We start from the raw sequence: 24,652 nt of genomic DNA on the forward strand, positions 1-24,652 counted from the left end.
AAATATCATTATTTGAAATTTTATCACTTTCACAAAAATTTAGAGCATGCTTCCACCTTTGTAGGTTGGATGCTAATCATTTATGGGAGTTAAAGCTGTTTTTTCTTAACCATCAGTGCTTCTATTCAATTTTGTTATACAATTGAGAACCTGAGGATATCTATTTTTGCCAAAATTTAAATGCTTACATTGTAGCCGTTTGTCCTAATTTTTTTTTTCTTTCTTGTCAACTGTTAAATGTTACCTGGACTGTAATAATAAAATATCATATATTGTGAGTAATTATTCTTTTGGAAAAAAAAAAAAATAAATAACCAAAGTAATTTATTTCAGTGACTTTTTTTTATTACAGAGCAGTTTTAAATTTCTCTTCCCCCCTCCAATGCACACTACGTAGACTTTTAGTCACAGCTGGTAGAGTAGAAGACAGAAAAGTTTACTAGGTCTAGGTGTGTTCTGGAGACATCAGGATCTGCAGCTAATAACTTTACCGCTGATAATCACCACTAAGATTTGTAATTTTTCAACCTTAATGCAAGGAAAGCCGCATACAACGTGAAATGACTGCCAGGAATTTCTGTCATCATTAGACATTGTGTTCCAGTTCTTGTGAAACCATCATCTGCTACCTACTTTGCAACAAATATTAGACATCAGATCTGACATTAATGCAATTTTCACTTTCCTAAAAAGGATAAAATGCTACGACAGAATATAAATGCTTAAATCCCACATAGCACGTATATCTCACATATAATAACAACTGAAATGTCTCACCATTGTTTGGCGCATAATGGCCTTAACTGCCATTGCACCACAAAAACAACACCACCACCACCACCACAACAACCATCATCTGCTTAACTTGCATACCTGTAAATACGTTACCTTTAATTTTTGCATGAGACAGTTTTGGAAACATAAAAGTGTATGCTTGAAGGTCCATTTTGAGGATCCAATGCTTTAACAAACTGTTTGGCCAGTCCAGTTTGATATGGAATGGTAGATGCAAGGCTGTTTCTTGGAAACAAGGGATTGTTTACAATATTGTGTGATAGGCTGCATCTCGGTTCTTGCAGACCATTTTCTTCTTCCCTGCTGGCCTACTGCTCTGCTGTCCAGTGTTAGAATAAAGCTTGTGAACTTTACTTTGCAAACCTTGAAGGAATCCGAACATCTTGGAGTCCCCACAGACCTCACATTTATACTGTTCATACTTAATCTCTTCACCAACACGTGTTACATTTCTGTGGTATTTTTTAGTATGAACAGTGTGCAACTGGAATCGACAATTGTATATTCCCATTATGAAACAATGCAGTTTTCTAATTTAGTTGAACTGTTTATGAAAATTTTGCCATGTACCTCTGGATATGCCAATTTCTTCAAGGTCAAATCAAAACACAGATTATGCAATAGTGTAAAACTTGCATAAATGAGAGGTCTTTTTCTGTATGGCAGAAAAGTCTTGCAACGTTTTCTGTAAGTCTTCCAGCTGGGACCAGTATATAATGATTTTTAAACAGATTACAGGAGCTCTGCATTGGATTTGGTTAGACCCAAGTTCCTCACTAAGTTATCCAAATGTTGCTGCTGATCAGAGCTGGTACTTTACTTAATCAGGCTTTTGTGATGTAATCCCAGTTTTCCTCTTCCAAATTACTGAAGCCTCTTCTCTGAACGGTGGATTGGGAATTGGTAGGTCATGATTGTGTGACACTGTAGCAGTATATTGTCTGCTGGTGCCACCAACAATAGAATTTGTCACTTGCTTAGGACTTTTCTGCAAACTTAGTAGAACAAGTGTGGTGATAACTTTGTTTGGTAGAGATAACAAACTGAGTGGGAGCACTTATTGTGCAGATACTATAGGCTTTATATATCGTGTTATTGGTACTAGTGATGGGTATAATCAGTTATGGAATTTTCATAACTGATTATATGCAGATTAGATGATTATGAAATTGACAAGTGTAGAGTGTTTAGTGTCAAATGGCACCAAGGGTTTCCCCTATCTCCATGTAGTATACATTGTGGGTGTGAAACAGAACACTGTCAATGCCAGAGGTTTAAAGGTGTATAGATTTTGTATATGTGTAGTGTCGAGTACCGTAGTTCCTCTGATCATTTAGCTGCTGGGACCCCTAATGGGACTCGACATTGCCCACACTCCACCCTGTGGAAGCAGACCAGGTACATCAGTATTATAGTTATTTACTCTGGCAGGTCCTGCCACCTCGGGGGCTCACATCTGGTGAGTATGGGCTTGGCACACCCAGGGTCCTGAGCTGGATATCATAATTCTTCTCTTTCTTGATGATTCCTTTTTACTCCCTCTCTCTCTCTCTCTCTCTCTCTCTCTCTCTCTCTCTCTCTCTCTCTCTCAGGGTAACTTGGAATTTTTTTTTTTTTTTTTTGCTGGTTCAGCATAAGCTTCAGGCTTCCTTGAACCATATGGCTAATAATAATAATAATAATAATTACACTAACAGACCTCTTGAAAAATAAACACGACTTAACAGATGTTTTCAACTTTCTTAAAGCTATTAATTTATACCACCTCCTCTAAGGAAGTGAATATAAGCAACAGACTAACACAAGAACGTATGAATCAGGTTAAAATGAACAATTGAAATCCAAAGTAAACACCCCTGAAACACACCACACTGTATGAACTGGTGCATTATGACCCGCATAGTCCATGCACCATTAAACCTCAATACAAACCAAATCAATCCTCCCCTGACACCCATGTTTTGTGGAGGTTTGCAGCTTGTGTATCTATATCATATTTAGCATGTTATATATGTGTGTGCGTGTCTATATCACATTTAGCATTTTTATATGTGTATATCACATTTAGCATTTTTATGTGTGTTATATATGTCTATATCACATATATAACTATTTTTAGCATGTTATGGTCTATATGACATTTCAGCATGTTATATGTGTCTATATGATATTTCAGCATGTTATATGTGTCTGTATGACATTTCAGCATGTTATATGTGTCTGTATGACATTTCAGCATGTTATATGTGTCTGTATGACATTTCAGCATGTTATATGTATCTGTATGACATTTCAGCATGTTATATGTATCTGTATGACATTTCAGCATGTTATATGTATCTGTATGACATTTCAGCATGTTATATGTATCTATATGACATTTTAGCATTGTTATAACAATGTGTGTCTATATCATATTTAGCATTGTTCTTATAATAATATATTTTCTGAAAATTTTCACATTTTTTTTAATGTATGTAATATATACTTGTAGGGCCACGATTGTTGTCCAGTGTTGTTTCATTACGATAGTGGTCAGCTTTGTTTTGTTGATAAATTGGATAAATCACAGAAGAAAGAGGTGGATGGATTCAGGTACTTATATTTCATTAAAATTGTAAATGATTATCAACTACAGGCATATTTATTGTCAAATATGAGAACATAGAAGAAATTACAACCTTTTACACATGTATTCTGAAGTTAAAAGGTAATATGCTCTTTGAGACATCAAAAAATTATTTAACTTAAAATTAAAAATGGCAACATTCTCTTTCCTGCACCATAAACAAAGAACATAAAGTCTGTTGTACACAGTACATTGAGTTTACTTATCTTTAACTCAGATAAACTCTGATTTGGAAATGTGTTAGTGTATGACATGGTAAAATGCTAAATACTGTCACCCAAATTAAGATATGTAGATTTTTGCACACCATCTTAGATAAAATAAGCTTCATCTTTTGACAAATGTAGGCATAACATTAACTTGTAAATAGAAGAAAGTGCTAACACTTCATGGAAAAATTTTAACATATTAAATTACATGACTCACAGGTTACCCTACTGAATTGTAAAAGACACAAAGCAAGCTGCATATTGTTTTAATGAAACTAAACACTGTTAAGGTTTTCTTCTGGTTTCATTTTTGAAGTAATCTTATGTTATAAATTTTGGAATTCCTATACTTTGAGGGACATTTTAACTTTCGTTTCAAAATGTCAGTATAGAAATTAATTAAGAAATAAAAATAATGAACAGTGAAAGTAGCCTTTTGTAACTAACCCTTTACACAACATTAATGCTTGTTTTATGTCATCCAGTGAATGAGAGCATGTAGCAATGATGTGATGTGATGGGGTTAATTATGCCAAATTATTCACCAAATACCAGATTTCCCCATTTTATCTGTGCCTCCTTATTTTTTTTTCACATGTTACGAAATTTTTGCTTCTCTAAAGAAGCATTTTTTTAAAATTAAATCATTCATGTGGTAAGCAAAGATGTTATCTCCATTTAGCTACTTTTACTTGATTAGGACAATTATGGGGATATTATAAGTATGGTACCACTTAGATATAGGGGATGTAGAATTTATTTATGTTAAGTAAAATGCGTAAAAAAAAAGACTTCAGTATAAGTTTCTATCTGGACTGTTTCCATGGGATCACTGTCTACAGTCCACTGGTGTGTTAATTATTTTATAGCATCTCTGCATAGCCAGTCATCGGTGTTGTTTAAGGTTTTTTTACATTGTATGTTGTTTAATTGATCACTTAGTTACCAATCAGAAGATCATCTGGAAATTCACTGACTGGTTCTTGTCTGTTGTTCCATTCATACGCTGTACTAGAGTTGTTGAAATTGTCACTTATTTGTCTCTGGGACCCTGGAGTTTCCAGTGATAAAGCCATAAAAAATATATAAAAAAATAAAAAAAAAGTAATAAGTACAGTAAGTGCCAGTTATAGTGATCACGTTTGCAAATTGAATTTTGATTCTAATAAATGCCGATTCTAATAAGTGTAAATCGACAAATATTATCTAGAGGCTATAAAAATAAAGATATAAAGCACAAATTTACACTTTATTACCAAAGGTTTATTACCAATTAAATTATACGTAAAAATCGGAAGAATATTCCAATTTTTACATTCCAAACAAAATAAAAATACATTTATCCAAAAGTTAGAAAAATAAAAATAAATTTATACTTATATACATAGCTTTATATTAATTAAACATAGAGGGGAACAGGTATCCTGTGTGTTATCAGACACTCAGCCTAAAACACTGATGGATCCAATATCTCTCTATTACAGAAGATTTAGGAGAAGTCCGGTTGGCCTGCCTCCCTAAAATCCACTCATGCACACCTTCTCGATGGTAAGCCCTGTTACGTCACTTAGGTGGCAACGAACGTGTAGAGTGGTTCTCTTCAAGACGCCTGGTCAGCGTGAAGAGGAAAAGACCAAACCCTCCAGCAATGAGAGCACAACAATACAAATGGCCCTCAGTCCCCAGCAGCTTTCACTCTCCCTCTTACGGCAGCGAGAGGATCAGAGTGGAAGCAGAGAGTGCTAAGAATCTCTGGGTACGACCAGGCTGCCATGCACGGAAATTGAACTTGGCCTGTTATAATGTACGATCACTCATCGGTGAAGACAGGATATTAGAGCTCGAAAAGGAATTAGAAAATGTGAATTGGAATATCATTGGTTTGGCTGAAACAAGAAGAAGAAATGAATCACTTATAAGTTTATCAAGTGGAAATCTGTTGTACACCAATGGAAACAGTGAAAGGAGTGAAGGTGGAGTTGGGTTTCTGGTCCATAAAGATTTTAAAAACAACATTTTGGAATTCAAAAGTACATCGCCAAGGGTGTCAAGACTAATATTCAAGATTTCTAAGAGGTACAAGCTAAAGATTATAATGATTTATGCACCAACATCGAGCCATGATGATGAAGAGGTTGAAGAAATGTACACTGAAATTGAGAGTCTTCTAGATGAGCAGAAAACCCACTACACTATTATTATGGGGGACTTCAATGCTAAGGTTGGAAAAAGGCAAAACAGCGCAGAAAGAGGAACTATAGGAAATTTTGGAATTGGTGAAAGAAATAAAAGAGGTGAAAGACTTGTGGAATTTGCAGAATCTCAAGGACTGTCAGTAATGAACACTTTTTTCAAGAAAAGGGTGAACAGAAAGTGGACATGGAAGAGTCCAAATGGATTAACAACTAATGAAATCGACTTCATCCTCACTAACAGAAGATATATTGTGAATGATGTTACCGTCCTGAATAAGGTAAATGTTGGAAGTGATCACAGAATGGTAAGATGTACACTGATATAGATGTAGGAAAGGAAAGGAAAAAACTGACTCGAGTAAATAATACAAAGGTCTTTGAAATAACAGAGGAGGAGAAAAAGGAAAAAATTAAGAACAGGTTTGAGCTTCTGCAGTCTGCTCAGGACCAAGATATCGACGAGGAATATTACAACTTTCTGAAAGTGATAAAGCCCAAGAAACCTATAGGGAAACAGAAATCCAAAGAAGAAAAAATTAGTCAAGAAACACTTGTCATGATGAACCAAAGACGACAAATGAAGAGCAAGAAAAACACTGACAGGGAGAAAATTGAGTATACTGAGTTATGCAAAGCCATTAGAAAGAGACTCAGAGAGGACATAAGAAGATTTAACACAAGAAAAGTAGAAAAAGCATTAAGGGAAAACAAAGGATTTAAATCAGCAGCCATGAGCAGTAATACAGAAAGACAAATGATACTGAAACTGAAGAATAGTGATGGTGTACTTATAAACAGCAGAGAAGGCATAATTCAAATAGCAGAAGACTACTATAGAGAATTATACAAGGAGCGAGGGAATGATACCAGCAGTGAGGAACATGGATTGCAAAGTAGCAACACATACGACATACCCGATATTCTTCCTGATGAGGTAGAACATGCATTGAAGAAAATGAAGAATCGGAAAGCCCCGGGGGAAGATGAAGTTACTGTAGAGTTGTTAAAATTGGGAGGAAGAGACATAACACAAAAACTGGCAAAGCTCTTCACAAAATGCATTAGAAAAGGTGTGATGCCTAAGCAGTGGAATAATGCAATCATAGTTTTGCTGCATAAGAAAGGAGATAAATCAGAAATTGTAAATTATAGACCAATTAGCTTGTTATCCCATATCTACAAGTTGTTCACAAGGGTCATTACTAACAGATTAGAAAGAATACTTGATGAGAATCAACCGAAAGAGCAAGCTGGCTTTAGGACAGGATTCTCAACTATGGATCACCTTCACGTAATATCACAGCTAATAGAGAAAGCAAATGAATATAAAACACCATTATGCCTGGCATTTGTGGATTATGAAAAGGCATTTGACTCCATACAACATAAGGCAATGTTTCGGGCACTGGAAAGACAAGGCATAGATACTCCATATATTATGATTTTGAAGAAAATATATGAGAGTGCTACCTCCTTTATTAGACTAGACAAAGACAGTAGCAAATTTAAAATCGAGAAAGGAGTTCGACAAGGAGACACAATATCTCCGAAGCTGTTTACTGCTGCCCTTGAGGAAGCTTTCAGAAGATTAGACTGGTCGCAGAAAGGAGTCAATGTGAACGGAGAGTACCTAAACCATTTACGATTTGCAGATGACATTGTGGTCATAAGCCACGATCCCAAAGAATTAGAGGAAAATCTTAATCAGTTATGCACAGTTAGTAAGGATTTTGGACTAAAGATGAATATGGCTAAAACAAAAGTAATGATGAACAAGTATGCCACGGAAAGGGAAATAATGATTGAAGGAGCAGTAATTGAAAAGGTGGAGTCATATACTTATCTGGGACAAGTTATTAGCTGTAATAATGATAAATGGCTGGAAGTCAAGAGAAGAATAAATTTTGGATGGATAGCATTCAGGAAATATAGTCACATACTGAAGAGCAATATCCCAGTTTGTCTGAAACGTAAAATAATGAATCAATGTATACTCCCCACCATTACTTATGGAAGTGAAACTTGGGCACTCACCAAAAGAATGGAAGAGAAGCTAAGAACTACACAGCGAAGAATGAAACGAATTATATTGGGAATCAGACTGTTAGATAAGAAGAGAAACACATGGATTAGGCAGCAAACTCAAGTAAAGGACATTCTTATCAAAATTAAAGAACTAAAATGGTCTTGGGCAGGACACATAGCTCGAAGACATGATGACAGATGGACTAAGAAAATAACAGAATGGTACCCAAGAGGAGCTAGAAGAAAACCTGGAAGACAAAGGCGGAGATGGATAGATGAAATTCATGAGTTTTTGAGTAGTAAATGGATGGCCAGTGCTTAAAACAGAAGGAACTGGAAAGTTGCTGGAGAGGCCTTCAACCTGCAGTGGATTGAAAATGGCTGATGATGATGATGATGAACACTTTGTAATATGATTATAATTTAAAATAGTCACTTGATTGTTTGGTGTTTAGGAGCATTAGTAACTAAGGCCATATTGCTCCAGGGATATGCAATGGCCATTCCCTGACCTTTCCGCATCCTCAGTATTTGGTGGACAAGGCTCAAACCCCAGTCTAATCAAGAAGCAGGGGGCAGGAGCAGCAGTGCATGTGCTACGCACTGCTGCTCCTGCTCACCTGGCTACAGAGGCACCGAAATTGTCACTTATTTTAGATTGCTTTAAATTATCACTACAAGGTCTATTTATAGATTTTTCAATATTGTATAACAGTCTATATTCACGATCACTTGCACCAATTTCTTCTAATGGAACAGTACTACAGGGCTATCCCAGACCATGCAGTGGTCTGGGATAGCCCTGTAGTACTGTTTCATCTGTATTAAAAATGTCTTCAGGATTATAAGTGCTTAACACAGTTTGCCAAGAGGTTTTCAAGGGGTCAAGCTGCAGAACTATCGGAATCCTGTTTTTCTCCGTGATGTTTTTTGTAAACAATATCATGCCTCTCCTTCAATCTTCTCAGGATGGCTATAGCTTCATGAGTTTGCAATTTTGTAACTGGAATTTGTTCGGGTTCATCTTAATTTCGCTGAGGAGGAGGAAAATGATTAGATTTATCATAAACAGACTGGGCAATTTCTTCATCTGTTAAAGCTGTAGTAACTTATAGATCACCATCTATGTCCACCCAATCATTAAACTCCTGTTCACCCATGTCTTTAGGCTTTTCAAAGTGATCAGTATTGTGACTTAGTTGCCCATCATGAATAATTAATCCATATTTTTGGAAAGAGTGCTAATGCAGGTTTCGGAAACTTCATTCCAGGCATTCATTGTCATATGAAGTGCATCTAGAACAGTTATTTGCTTCGCGATATCGGATGATGTTCCCAAACCTTCATCTATAGACTGGATGATTCTTCGCCTCACATCCAATCTATAAAAGGTCTTAAAGGTTTTTATTATTCCCTGGTTGAGAGGTTGAATCAGTAATGTGGTATTTGAAGGCAGAAAAACTAATTCAATGTTTTTGAAGGTCAACTTTCTATTGGTCCAAAACCAATGCAATTTTTCTGTTTTTTTTTATCCAATTTCAAATCCCATTTACGAAGATAATCTTCAAATAAAGAAGCTGTAATTCAAGCATTGGTATTATTGGCATATTCAACAGGCAGCTGTTTTACTCCTTTAAAACATCTAAGCAATTTACTCTTGCCCATTACTAACAGCTTCATCTTGATTGTTCCCGTCGTGTTGCATGTTAAAAGAACTATAGTCCTGACCTTGATCTTCTTTCCTGCAGATGTAGAGGAATTTTTAAAAATCATGCAGTGGTCTGGGATAGCCCTGTAGTACTGTTTCATCTGTATTAAAAATGTCTTCAGGATTATAAGTGCTTAACACAGTTTGCCAAGAGGTTTTCAAGGGGTCAAGCTGCAGAACTATCGGAATCCTGTTTTTCTCCGTGATGTTTTTTGTAAACAATATCATGCCTCTCCTTCAATCTTCTCAGCCATCTGTCCGTCACTTTAAAATCTTCATGTAGTTTTTCAGCAAAATCATTACCTTTTTGAAGAAGATTGCTACAATTGATTGGCGCATTAAATGAGCTGGCCTGTTTGAACCCAACGAACAGAGCTTCATCTACTGTTCGGCATTCCCTTCACACTTCCTTTTTCTGGTTTCATTAATCACATTAGTGTTTAATGTGTGATGTGATTTTAACAACTTTGATAAAGATGACTGAGGCACTCCTAATTTTACTGCCACTTTCTTCCCTTTGAGACATATTGCCTAAGTTTAATTTATTGTATGTTTCTATAATTCATAACTTACCTTTTACACTCAAATTCACTCTTTCTGTTTACTGACTTTTTTTTTTTTTTTGGTAGTAAAATTTAAAACAGTAAAAAAGACAAGTGTCAATCAATAACAAAACACATGGCGCGCACACACACAAATTGGAACTAACATGACACACCACACACAAGCAAGACTAAGTTTAGATATAGAAATTAAGAGCAGATTTCAGCAAAGGGAAACACATTTCACCATAATAATGTGAAAACACAGAATTCCAGCTATCAGTATTATCACAAATGAATAAGATCAACTTTACTACCCTTTTGTTGCACTAACAGAAAAGTCCAATAAAATGGAAACTGCAAATTGTTTTTATTGTTTTATGGTTGTGACCTCCAGAAATGTGCTTTAGAAAAATATCACAGAGGCATTCAAAATTGATTCTTATAACCGAAAATGTGATTCTAGTAAATTATGAAAGTATAGTGCATTTTATTGATTTGGATCAGTTCTTTGAAATTTGATTCTATTGAGTGGCTGATTCTAATAACCAGTGATCACTATAACTGACGCTTACTGTATATTGAAAAGTATAATAAAATTCATAAATTTAAAATAAAAATAATCAAAAATTAAATAAAAAAAGAATTGTGTGAATGGAAGATGGATTGATGAAGGGCATTAGGAGTTAAAGTTGGGATTAATTTCAGTTTGAATGGAGAAGCCAGGATTGCATTTGGCAAGCAGCCTTTTTGTTGTTTTACACTTTTCACATGCTGTGTGACATGTTCTGTTTAGCAAGTTATTGCAAGTGGTTATCAATAAAAAAATAAATAAACAAAAAAAAAAAAAAAAATCCACTGGGGTTAAGCTTTTCTACTCCACTGTTCCCAAGGCTTAATTCAAGTATTATTATTATTACCTCTTTTCTTCTCCTAATGGGTTATTTCCCATCCTGTGATGGGTACTGGTACCATGTGGATGAGGTTATGTCCAGATACTATTATTGGCTGAGGAAATCTCTGACTATCCTACAGATTTTCAGGGTCACAGCTTTTAATGTAAGTATTCTCTGCAAGGCCTACTGCTGCTAGGTTCTTATGGAGGTTCTTTGGCACCCTGCTAGTTGTTGACACATTGATTGGGATGGTTATTACTAGTTCCATATGCCACACTTCTTTGACTTTGTCTCTTAGGTCTCTGTACTTGTTGATCTTTTTGGCATAGATTTATGGAGGTTGCTGGTGTTGGGCATTGCTATGTTGATCAGGTTGATAGCCATTTCCTTCTTGTTGATGAGGGCTATATCTGGTCAGTTGTGTGGGATTGTCTTGCCCATTAGTATGATGTTGTTAAAGTATAGTTTGTGAGTAGGGGTGTCTTCTAAGAAAGTGTGCCATATTTGTAATATGGCACACTTTCTTTGATTAACTGGTATTTTTATGCATGCTTCTAATGTATTATCCTAGTGACCTAGTTATGCCTCTGAGTGTATTTCATCTGAGTGATGTTCTGTGGAGCACATATCTACGAGTGTACTCCACTGTATCCCTGCATCCCACAATGATGTGCTGGATCCAGGTTCTGGTTCCAGGTGGCATTGACATGTATCATCTCTCTTCTCTCTCTCTCTCTCTCTCTCTCTCTCTCTCTCTCTCTCTCTCTCTCTCTCTCTCTCTCTCTCCAGGATCCATGATGATATAGTTCCTGATGTTGATTAGTTGGTCTTGGATGGTGATCATGAATTCTTTGGTCTCGGGGAAGAGCCTCCTTACTCCTTGTTGAGGTTAAGTGTTATATATGCCATTTGTTGGTCTTCCTTATGGCTTGGTAGATTGGCACTGGGTGTTCCTGGAAGTAATCCCACAGATCCTTACTTGCCTACTTCTATTGTTCACTGAGCTCTCTCAAACCCTTCTCACCATTTTTCAGGGCTATGGTTGCCCCTTGATGGCCAACTTTGATACAGATTAGCTAGAAACACTACATTGTCTGTACATCCCCCTCTAACAACCTAATTCTCCCTTAAATTTATTCAAACTGCTCACTTCCAAAACATTAAGGTTTGTTCCAACAGTCAGCTACTCTGATTGAAAGCAAATTTTTAAACAACTGTCATTTACATATCCTTTTCAATATAAATTTATTTATGTTTATAAATTTACTCAACCCATTTAAAGCCTTAATCATGTCAATCAGGTTTCCTTCCAGTTTCAAAAAATAGTCAGGGTCACCATTTTGTGACTGTGAATAATTTTATTGCCCTTCTGTACGTTAATTATGCAGGGAAGTAAGGGAATCTCCAGCCAGCCAAATGAAATGTTCAAAACCTTGGAATATGCATGCACATATTTCTGTGTGCAACTGGGCAGGAATGCATGTCATCTGTGGATTTGCCAGAGATGCGCCGATGTCTAAAAGCTAATACGTTGTCTAAACTAATAGTAACTGTGGGTATTGATGATGCAAGTGGACAACCCAGCTTGGAAGGCTGCCCTTGTGGAGATCAAAATCCATTGCAGTTAATCAAGGCTATACAGCAGATGACTCCGTATCCTATGAAGTTGTGGCATGTCGCTAGTAGATGAATTAGATATAATTGGATGTATTGGTGCAAAAGTTGGTTGGGGAGGTGGGGTTTGTATAAGTACATTAGTTCTTCTCTTGTTGTCTGTCATTTATTGTATTTATAGTCATTGAATAAACTTTTTTCCCCCTTTTAAAATACCTTGTTTTTGAATTTCTACCAGGCAAAGAAGTTCTCTTTATTTAAAATAATGGTGGTTTCATTTCTAATAGGAAGGCTATTGAGGCAGGCAGCAGTGGTGTATTCGGGCCAGAACGCACCGGAACGATGTTCCGGTACTTTTTTATAAATATCATAATAGAAAATCATTAAATTTATACACCTAATATTATGAAACAAAGTCATAATCAAAGGGGAGGGAGAAATATCTATTTTACCCATTGCTACTAAAATATATATATTAATAGTAATCTTTAAAATTAATAGATTTCTTTAAAATCTATTTAATTTTAAATAAATTTTAAAAAATTTATTTAAAAACAAAAATATAAATTTCACAATGAAACTTGAACATTTCTTACTAAAGTACAATGTGTTAGATAAAGATATCCAACGAATGAGATATACTGTAATGCTTGCGAATGCTGCATTTTGATTTGTCATGAGCTGAACTCTAGAACTGGTTGTTCTATGAACAGTGAGTCTAAAGTTACTGTTACTGTACATGTCGATGTGGCGTTATCACATAGTCTTCTGGAGAACGAGTGTTTCCGGTACTATTTTTTTTATGACGAGCATTCTGGTACTATTTTTTTTTTAGCAATACCTCTGGCAGGCAGGAAGCTGTTTTTATCTTCTATATCCAATAGAGTAAACAAGTTTAAACATTGTGCAGAGGGTCCTCACTATCACCACATGGGCAGTGTGAGGCCAAATTTGGGCAGTTGGTATTTCTTGAATAAAATCACCAGAAAGTCATCATGAATGTATACTGAAAGGATAGAATTCATGGGATACCTGGTTCCTGGGCAACATTGCACTCACCCCCTCTCGCTAGTGGATGAACCCACCACTTGGCAGGTATATAGGTACACTGCATTGATGTTATCGATAAACATCGTCAGTTAACTGAATTTGAAAGAGGGATGATAGTGGGTGCCCAATGCTTGGGTCACCCTATTGCGGAGGTGGTACAGAAATTGCACTATCCGCATATGACAGTATCAAGAGTGTATCTGGACTATGCCATTTCCAGAATAACATCTCATCATGGACAGTACTGTGGGTGGAGAAAGGTGGTAGATGAATGTGGCCGTCAACATCTGTCTTGCATTGTTTCAGGCAACCAGAGAGTGACAGTGGTACAAATCACCATCAACTTCAATGAGGGAAGTGCCAGAAACACCTCCAACAAGACCATCAGGCGATCATTAGCTGCAATAGATTATGGAAGCTGCCGACCCACCAGACTCCCCATTGCTAACACCATGACACAGGACATTACACCTCAACTGGGCAAAAGAACATCGGCACTGGACCTTGGATGATTGGAGAGTCTCCTGGTCCGTAGAGTCCCGTTTCCAGTTATTTCGAGTGGATGGGAGGGTGCATATCTGGCGGAAATCGAACGCCAGATATGCACCCGTCATATCAACAAGGAACTGTTCAGGCAGTGATGGTCAATAATGGTCTTGGGCGTGTTCAACTGGCACACATTGGGACCTCTGTTACATCCAGATGCATCTCTGAACCATCTGCATCCCTTCATGGTCATCGTGCACTCACTGGGCAATGGACTCTTCCAGCAGAACAATGTGCCTCCCCCACAAAGCTGTGGTGACAAGAACATGGTTTGAAGACCATTCCGCAGATTTTACCACCATAGAATGGCTTCCCTATTCACTGGACATGAATCCTGTGGAGCATCTTTGGGATGCTGTAGAAAGGTCCGTTCGAGCTTTAGATCCTCCACCTAGGAATGCAATGGAATTATGAACAGTGGTGCAGTAAGCATGGATGGAAATATCTGTGGAATGCTTTCTTGAGCTAGTGGACTCAATGTCTTGCTGTGTGACAGCCCTTATCTGGGTGAAAGGTGGGCCTACCCACTACTAGGTAGGTATCTCATGATTTTTATCCACTCAGGCGATCATTATGTACATGTGTTGGTATGAATTTCTTGGTAATACTGCCTTTTGTCTTTGTGGTTCCATCTTTGTCTTTGTGTTTTGTCACTGCTTATGGTTTTCCCACATTCTTTTCTTTTTGTGTTTAATATTATTTGGGAGATCTAGTGTTATATGCATAATTTGGGTAGATCTGACTCTGTGCAGCTGGTAGATGAGTCCCCAAAATTTTTAGAGGTTCATTAGAATTATATTATCATTAGAATCAAACCATCTGCTGTGCATTGGTAGACATTCTGCATGCATGAGTCATAACCAGCAATATTTGGCATTCTTTGTGTATTCTTTTCTTGACTGTTACCTGGGTTCCTCTTTTTTAGCCGTATGCTAACCGCATAGGTGGCAATGGGTACAAATACATATAGGAGGGTAATAGATTTTCATATTATTCTAGTTTGTTCTTGTTATCAAAATTATCATGGATACAAAATTTTTCACTTTGTTTAGCCATGGATTTGTTTTGTAGCATAGCATGAATTGTATTGCAGATGTGTTATGGTACTTACATGAGATTTGGAATGAGCTTCAAGCTTGATTATTGGAATTTGTTTGCACCAGGGTTACCCCTCACTTAGATTGTTTCTTTTCATGGACGATACAAACTTACTGTGTCCATGTGGCCAGTTTGGTAAATGATGTATGGGTGTTTTTCCAGCTATATAGTTCTCATAAATGTGAAGTCATCTGTATATACAATCGTGGAGACTCTCAAATTAATTATTGAGCCAGTTATCTAGAACAGTGTTCAAGAGATGTGTACTCAGCACAGAGCCTTGGGGGGGGGTTCTCTCCCTATCATACAATTGTTTTTATATTAGCGATTCTCATTGTGAAGTAACTTCTCTAATTATGTTATAGGCTTGCTGGAAATAGTTACTGACTTTGATGTGCAAAGCTATGAAGACTCAAGTGCATGCTTGGGAGGGGGCAGAGTTGTACTAGTGTAACTACCCAAAAGTACATCAGAGGCCATAGTTCCTTTGCTGAAGCAAAATTAGTAGAGTAACTGTTTCCCATTCATTTATGTAATTATGTTAAGTGTGGCTGCAATTATCTTTTCCTATACCATCAACAGGATTAGAAGTGGATTGGTTTCCTGTTTCCCTTGTTATTTATAAATTATTTTCATGGGCTTGCTTCCAGATAGATGGATAGTGGTCCTTTGATAGCCATTTCTTGTATTTTTCAGGTGATAACACTTGTGGTTTCAGCTTCACATAAGCTGTAAATAAGCTATTTATTGAATGAGCTTAATTATTTTTCTTTCAATGAGTTCCATTCTGGGAAATTTATAATTAGTAGTGGCAAATAATTTAAGAAATTGAATTCTTACAGGATTAGTGTACGCGTGTGTGCGCACGCACACACGCACGCACGCACGCACGCACACACGCACGCGCGCACACACACACACACACACACACACACACACACACACACACACACACACACACACACCACTTCCTGATCATTGGGTCAGCCAGGTAATCTGTTCCTCCCTGGAATATGCAATTTCTTAGGAGCTGACTGAAAGTTGACACATTGCCATGTATATATATCGGCAACTCTTTGCAGCATTATTCCGTATGAATGTAGTATATACACTGCAGAGCTACATGCATTAGAACTGGCCGCATAAAATCCCACTAATACCAAAGGTGTATGTTATATACAGGCTCCCTAAGCATATTAGAGGCCTTAGCCAATGTGAGACGCACTCACCCAGTATTGTGTCAGGTGCAGCAAATATTACACTCCCTCTTAGAGTTAAACTTCGATATTCGCTTTTACTGGATCTCTAGCCATGTTGGTATCAGAGGCAATGATTTGGCAGATGCAGCAACACCACAAAGTTGCATCCGTTTGTCAGTCCCCTATACAGACTGCAAGCAACTAATCCACAAAGAGTTAGGCACATTTTGGCAAGAAGCTTGGATTGGGTGCCCTATCAACAAGCAAAATGAAATTAAACATGTAATAATGTATTGGCATTCCAGTCAGCACAGGGTTTGCCGGGAGGAAGTAGTTCTTGCTCAGCTACGCATAGGACATTCTAACCTGACATGTTCGTATTTGCCAAAGGCTGATGATTGTCCTGTGTGTAGATATTGTAATGTAATTTTAACGTATTCGTCATATTTTAGTAGAATGTACATCTTTTAATAATGAATGCCGTTTATGTTTTACCCATCTGTCTGAGCCTTATACACTCGGAAATTTATAATTAGTAGTATTGCACATTTTATCGGATGACGACAGTGTACTACAACTGATATATTCTACAACTGATTAATCTATAGTTTTATTTAGATTGCTTCAATATTTAATTATTATAACTGTTTTTATGTCATACACATTTAATATTAGATATGTTATTTTATTGTATATTTTTGCATATTTCTTATATTTTTATACCATTATACTTAGCACACAATAGCCATAGATGCTGATGCACCACAGAACTCCTAATAACCAACAAACAATCAACCAACCTTATCATTCAATTATATGCAGTTGCATATGTGCATATGCAAATGTTTATTGCAGTCATTGTAGTCATTACTACATATAAATGCATACACAAATATTACAAGCAATACTGCATATTCCTTAATATAACTTGATAATTTTTTCAAATGTTCATCAAGCAATACTGCATATTCCTTAATATAACTTGATAATTTTTTCAAATGTTCATCTTGGAACTACATAACAGGCCACTGTATTGCAATTTAAATTAGTGTAGGATAATATTTCACTGAGCTAGGGAAAGTTTCTCAAATTGCCTTGGGAAATGTTTTTATGCTATTTTGCTATTCGTTCTCATGCTAGCAACTGTGTCGGATGAAACATCATTAAACATGGCATAAATTATACCTGTCACAAAACTTTGCATGGAATTGTGAATTGCCAATCACAGAAAAGATTTTACTACAGATAGCATTGTTTGCTGAAAGAATGTTCCCTACAAGAAAAACTTCCAGATCGATCATCATGGTAAAACAGCATTACATGTTATTGCCAAGCAAACGAAAAGCAAAGAAAAATTTCCAGAGCAGTTAAGTTTAACAAAGCCCTGTATGTCAAAAGAAGAGAAAACTAATTTTATAAGAGTTTGTCTCATCTTGGTAAAGCAGCAATATCCCTTGAAATATCCCATTAACTTATTGAAACCTTTCCATAAAACAATTTTTAAACAATTGAGTTTTCAAACAATTTTTGAAAAAAAATATTGTATAAATAAAAATATTCCAGATGAAATCTACCTTGAGAAAGAATTACCTTAATGTTATTTATGACAACATTATTTGTGAAATTTCTCAAGGTATTAGAGAAAACTACATTTGGATGCCTGTCACTGAAATGACTGACATTTGTGACTGCTACATTGCACATTTTATATGTGAAAAGTAGATGCAGAACCATTGTCTCTGTATTTACTTGCTTGTAAAGGCCCTTGAAAAGATGAATTACTTTACAACAGCAAGATTTTGTAATGATTCTTTGAGTTGTTGTGGCCCGAATCAACCCATAGCAAAAGAGTCTGTATTTTTGTTAATGATACTGCTTCGTATATGGTAAAAGCCGCTTCTGTGTTACAGTTTTCTATCCAAATCTGACCCATGTTACTTGCTTGGCCCATGGCTTACATAGGTCGGCATAGGCAATTTGGGAGAATTTTGGTGAAATTAACAAATTTGTTTCTAGTATAAAAAAAATATTGTCAAAAGCACCTTTGAGATTAGCAACTTTCCCACATATGCTACATGTTCTCCCCCCCCCTGATCTCATAAGATGGGGAACATGGTTACAAGTGGCATTGTTTTATGCTAAAAATTGATTCTTTAAAAGATTTTGTTAATTCGTTGGATAGTTTGCATTCAGTAGCTATTGGTAGTGCTAAGGAAATGCTTTCTGATTCTTTGACTAGAAATATTTATTGTTCATCCGGACCCATTTCAGATAGTTACCTAGTTGTATAACCAAACTTGAAATGTGTGTGGACTTCCTTTGAACAGTGCAGTTAAGGAGATGAAAAAAGTTGAATTGCAAGTTTCAACTATGCCTGGAGGCATAGGAGAAGAAATAAGAAGAAAATACAATAAAATTTTAGAAAAGGACTTAGGATTTCATACTTTAAGGATAGTTGATGAATTTATAAATAGGAAATGACCCTTCCATTTCAAGTAGAGGCTTCAGAAGCTCTCATTCTCTACGTATAAAATGATCTTGGATGATAAATCAAAGGAGAAAAAAATAAGAAGAAAATACAATAAAATAAAATTTCTAAAATAAAATTTTAGAAAAGGACTTAGGATTTCATACTTTAAGGACAGTAGATGAATTTATAAATAGGAAATGAACCTTCTATTTCAAGTAGAGGCCTCATTCTCTACATATAAAATGATCTTGGATAATAAATCAAAGAGGAAGGAGGGTGCTCTGGTCACGGAAGAGAACAGTCGGTGGATTTTTGGCTGCTGTAAAGGGATAAGTATTTTGATAGTTTTACTGTATTCTTCATTTATTAACATACTACATTGTGTTTTACAAAGATATCGAATAGGTTTAGTAGCGTTTGTTAGCTTCTTATTTTGAATTTAACTAGTGATTTTTGGAAGTCACAACTCCTGGTGTCGGTGCCAATATCTTTGAACTAGCCACCATATTGTAATCGATAAGAAATAGTGCAAAGTGTATATTTTGAACTGATAGCGTAAAGTATAACGTAAAACTAGATAACATAAAATGAACCACTGTATTAGGAATCTGTTAGCTTAGTATAGTATTATCAATTAATCAAAACTATTTATTAATCTTATTAAATTCCATTGTTAATTCAACTGTATTTAAATGGAAATCATGACGCAGACTAGAGCTGCGAAGCAAAGGTCACAAGATCACAGTCTAAAAAAAATGTGCAAAATGTGAAATGTTTGCTGAATATTCTAAAACGGGACATGATCTAGCCAAGGAGGATGTCTCTTTCTGTGAATGCTAGATGCCTAGAATGTCAAAGAAATTAGGTGCAACTCAGCATTCTGATGGGCGGCTATGAGAGCTTGAGGTGTAGGGTAAATGCCCTCGAAGAAATTAATGAAGGGCCCATCAAGCTCTCAGCTGCCCAGCTCAATGGTAGAGCTGACTCCTGTGCATCGGGCAACACAGAGGCAATCTCCAAGGCAGAATGTGCTGGTCCCAAAGGAACTAATTATTGTTGGTGACTGTCAGGGAGATGGGGAATATACTATGCAAGAAGGATAGGTGGAACAGGACCAGGGTATGTCTGCCAGGGGCAAAAGTTGATGTTGCAGAGCAAATATCATCTTTTAAGGGCACAAAAGGTGATATTGTTGTGCACATTGGAACTAATGACATTAAGAGTAAGAGATCTGCAGATTTACTCAACAAGTACAGTTCAATGTGTACAATGTGTAATTCAACTCTAACTCGCGACTTTTTTTGAAAAAAAGTCGCGAGTTAGAGTTGAATGTGAAAGCATCTGCAATTCTGCCCAGACACGATAGGAGGGAATATATGATGAGAGCCTTGTTGATCAATTCGGCCCTGGAGAGATTGTGCAAGGCTCTGGACAATCTTGTCCAGATTCTCTTGTGCAAGGGACTTGTTTACAGAAGAGGCTGCTTTTACATGGATGGGGGCACACTTAAATGGAAAGGGTGCAAGAATATTTGCTGATGTTATCAAGGCAGTGTTAGGTGGGTTGGAAAACTGCTAGCTTGGGGGGGGGGATACACAGACTACATGATTAACAGTGGCTGCACTGCTTCTGTTAGATGAGCAGCAGCAGCATGGAAACCAAGGCAATGGTGATTTCCAGGATTTGGGAGTCAAATACATGGGCTGTGTTTTAGGGTAACTGAGAGTTGAAACAGGTGCAGGTATAATTGCATGTACACCAATTCTAGGAGTATAGTTAATAAATTTGATGAGCTTGAAGTGCTAGTCAAGACATCAAAGCCAGATATTGTTGGTATATCAGAGACGTGATGTCACACAGATATAAGCAGTGCAGAATTGGAATTTGGAGAGTACAATGTGTACAGAAAGGATAGACAGGACAGGATGGGAGGAGGGGTTATGCTGTTAGTTAAGAGATGCATAAAATCTAAGGGAGTGCATTCAGTTGATATTGGTGGACAATGCAATGTTGAGTCTGTTTTGTGTGACAGAAGCACTGGGAAAGGAAAAATGTGAGTAGGTGTGTGTTCTAGACCTAATGAATCTTATGAGTATAATGAGCAGTTGTGCAGAGAAATAGAGTGGGCCAGTAAATCAGAATGTCTTATAATGGGGGATTTTAACTTTTCAGATATTGACTGGAACTTGTGGGTTGGTCACTTGCACACTAGCAAGACTTTTTTTCATGATTGTTTTCTACAGCAGCATGTTTGAGAGGCAACCAGAGGGAATAATACTCTTGATCTGATTATCAGCAGTGATTATTTATGCATTAAGAATTCGCAGATAAAGGAACCACTGGGTGAGAGTCATTACAATGTGCTGATATTGGAATTACTTAAAGATATAACTACCATCAAGGCTAAAGGGAAGAGCTTTTGCTTTCGTAAAGGTTGACTACAAGGGTCTCACACAGTTTTTAAATTCTGTGCAGTGGGATCAACTGACGTCGTTACCAAAGTTGAATTGTAAATGTGAAGCCTTCAGGGACTTAATCTTGGAGGCTACTAGGTTTTTCATACCAACTAAGAAATAGTGTTCAAGGTTTAGGCCTAAATGGATGTCAGATGAATTAATGAGGCTCGTGGCAGAAAAGAAAATTATATGGGATCCATATAAATTATTAGGTGACACAGAAGCCTATGACAGATATAAGCTTGTCTGTAATCAAGTCACAAAGGAGGTTAGGCAGGCAAAGGCAGATTACAAGAACTCTTTGGCAAAGGATGCAAAGAAAAAGAGCAAAGAGTTCTTTACCTATGTAAACTCTAGAAGGAAAGGGATGAATCAGATTGGACCGCTTAACATAAGATGGGTTGACTGACAATTGATGATCATGCTCTCAGATAGCTGATGATCTGAATGAGTATTTTGCATCTACGTTTACACATGGAGTTATTCAATGAGGGGCATACCAGAAGTTTATCAAACTCTAACACGGAGCTAAGTGATTTTGTAATAACTGAGAGCAAAGTGGAGGAGAAATTGTTAAAAAGTTAAATATAAGGAAGGCACCTGGGGTGGATGGGATCTATCCAATTACATTAAAGGAAGTAAGCAAACCCTTAGCCATAATTATGAGAGCTTCATTGGACGGAGGGTAGGTCCCTGTAGACTGGAGGTGTGGGACACAAGTAATTATAGACCTGTTAGTTTATCTTGTGTTCTGGGGAAAATAATGGAGTCACTGGTTAAAGAAGCATTGCAGGATCATCTAGACAAGACTGCAGTAATAGTTAAGACACAGCATGGGTTTGTTAAAGGGAGGTCTTGTCTGACCAATTTGATTGAATACTCTGATGTGGTCACAAAGGAACTGAATGTCAAAAATAATTTTGATATCATATCCTTGGTTTTCAGGAAAGCTTTTGATATTGTTGCACATGGAAGACTGCTGTACAAATTGGAGAGATATGGTATTAAGGGTAAGTTGCTACAATGGATAAAGGGATGGTTGAGTAGTAGATGACAGAGAGTGATAATCGATGGACACTGCTCTTCATGGACAAACGTTATTAGTGGATTTCCCCAGGGTTCGATACTGGGCCCATTGTTGTTTTCTGTATTAATCAATGATATTGATGAAGGTATATCAGGATTAATGTCAAGTTTGCAGATGATATAAAGGCTGGCAGGGTTGTTAACAGCAGTAAAGATGGTATGCTTCTACAAGTGGATCTAGATAAATTGGACAGATGGGCTGAGAGGTAGCAACTGAAGTTTAACATTGACAAATGCAAAGTACTGCATATGGGTAGCAATTAGGGCTTACAATATTGGGATCCCAGTATCTCAAATACTGGGATACTGGTAATTTTTTCCCGGTATCGAAATACCGGTATTGATTCAAAAAAAATACCGGTTTTTCAGTACTAATTGTAAAAAAATAATTGTTTTATAATTTAATCACATAAAGGTTATGAAATCACCTTTATGTGATTATGACGTTATCTCTACTAGCAAATGTTCGATAAATCATCGATAGGACACTATGCAACATTGCAACCTGTCCACAATTCTTGGACAACTTCATGTTTGACTGTATTGTAACTCCCAAGTCCTGTTCCTCCACTACTGACTTCAGTTGAACTCCAAGTGTATAAGTTATTTTGAGGTTGCTGTTCCCCATGTGTAGGACCTTGCATTTTGCTGAATTAAAGCATAGCTGCCACTTTTCTGATCATCCTGGAAGTCTATCTAAGTTACTCTGAAGAAGCTCTGCTTGGCTGTGATCATTAACTACTTTACTGATCTTTACATCATCTGCACGTTTAGACCTCACGTCTTCCATCCCACAATAGATGTCATTTAAGATAATCAAACACAACAGTGGTCCCAATACTGATCCTTGGGGAACCCAACTACTTACATTAACCAATCTGAGGAATAACCATTTATCACAGCCCTCTGCCTGGTGCTGTCAAGCCATCGTGCTATCCATTTAAGGATTTTCCCTATGATTCCAGCCTGGTCCAACTTATAAAGTAACCACTCATGTGGGACTGAGTCAAATGCTTTGCTGAAATCCAAATAAACAATGTCGAAATTATTCCCTAAATTCAGCTCACGAGTGACTTGTCAAAATGGCTAACCAGATTTGTTAAACATGATTTCCCTTTACAAAACCATGCTGTGTATCCTACAGAATTCCATTTCCATCTAAATGATCCTGAATTCCACCCTTGATCATTGCCTCCATGATTTTCCCTACTACTGAAGTTAGACTGGCCGTCGGTAATTTCCCGTTACACTCCTAGAATCGCCTTTATGTTCCAATTTACACCAATCCAACAGGATCTCTCCTGTCCAGTGATGCTCTCATAACTAGTCTTAATGGTTCAATGCACTCACTTGCCGCCTCCTTTAAGATTATAGGGTAAAAAGAAAAGGTAAACTGCAGCCATTATCAACCCACTGCAGGATGGAAGCCTCCTCAACAATCCATGTTGAGGGAAAAATGAACCATAATCTGCCACGCTGGTCCAGTGTAGGTTGGCAGATCGACTGTATTTAGCAGTTAGGGGCTTGAACCCCGGTCTACTCAAAGAGCGTGTGCTACTGCACTCCTGCTCTTGACCACCCAGCTACAGAAGCATGGTATTTGCCATCAACCACAGCAGCCTTACTCGCCTGTAGCCGCGAAAATTTTCATTAAATAATCATTTGAAATTTCAACATCATTAATTACATTTTTTTAAACTTCACTTCCCTAATATCTCATTGAGACAAATGGTTTTTTTATGTAAATATCGATGCAAAGTAACTGTTGAGTTCATCTGCAATTTCAGCTGTGGTATCTAATACTGTCCCATGTCCATTACATAAGGGTCCAATCTGATTTGTCCTTCTGTTCTTTTCATTTATATATGTGAAGAATTCCTTAACTGCACTCTTTGCTCTCTTCTTTATTCCTTATCCCCACTCTTTCTCCCAGACTCAGTAAGGATACTATAGTGAAAATTATACTTCGCTTAATAAAACGTCTTTCTTTTTCAGAAAATGATGAACATAATTTAACAGTGGAAGACCAACATGGAACAGAACATCAGTGTTCTGCAAATTCTTTCCAAAATAAGAAATTGCGTGACTCCAATGAGATTTTAAAAGATGAACTTGAGTTGGAAATTAATGAAAT

The 24,652-nt window shown here is 36.9% G+C and overlaps 1 protein-coding gene across 1 annotated transcript in view; it reads left to right on the forward strand.

The window, feature by feature from the left end:
* Window positions 1–24,652, forward strand: part of Arpc1 (Actin-related protein 2/3 complex, subunit 1A) — a 340,336-nt gene that overhangs the window by 225,806 nt on the left and 89,878 nt on the right. The window contains 1 exon segment of the mRNA XM_090377047.1: window positions 3,290–3,390. Within this exon segment, the coding sequence (XP_090233173.1) occupies window positions 3,290–3,390 (101 nt within the window).

Source organism: Mastigoproctus giganteus, chromosome 7 (genome assembly GCF_048544385.1).
Source record: "Mastigoproctus giganteus isolate SK-2022 chromosome 7, ASM4854438v1, whole genome shotgun sequence".
Classification (NCBI taxonomy): domain Eukaryota; kingdom Metazoa; phylum Arthropoda; class Arachnida; order Uropygi; family Thelyphonidae; genus Mastigoproctus; species Mastigoproctus giganteus.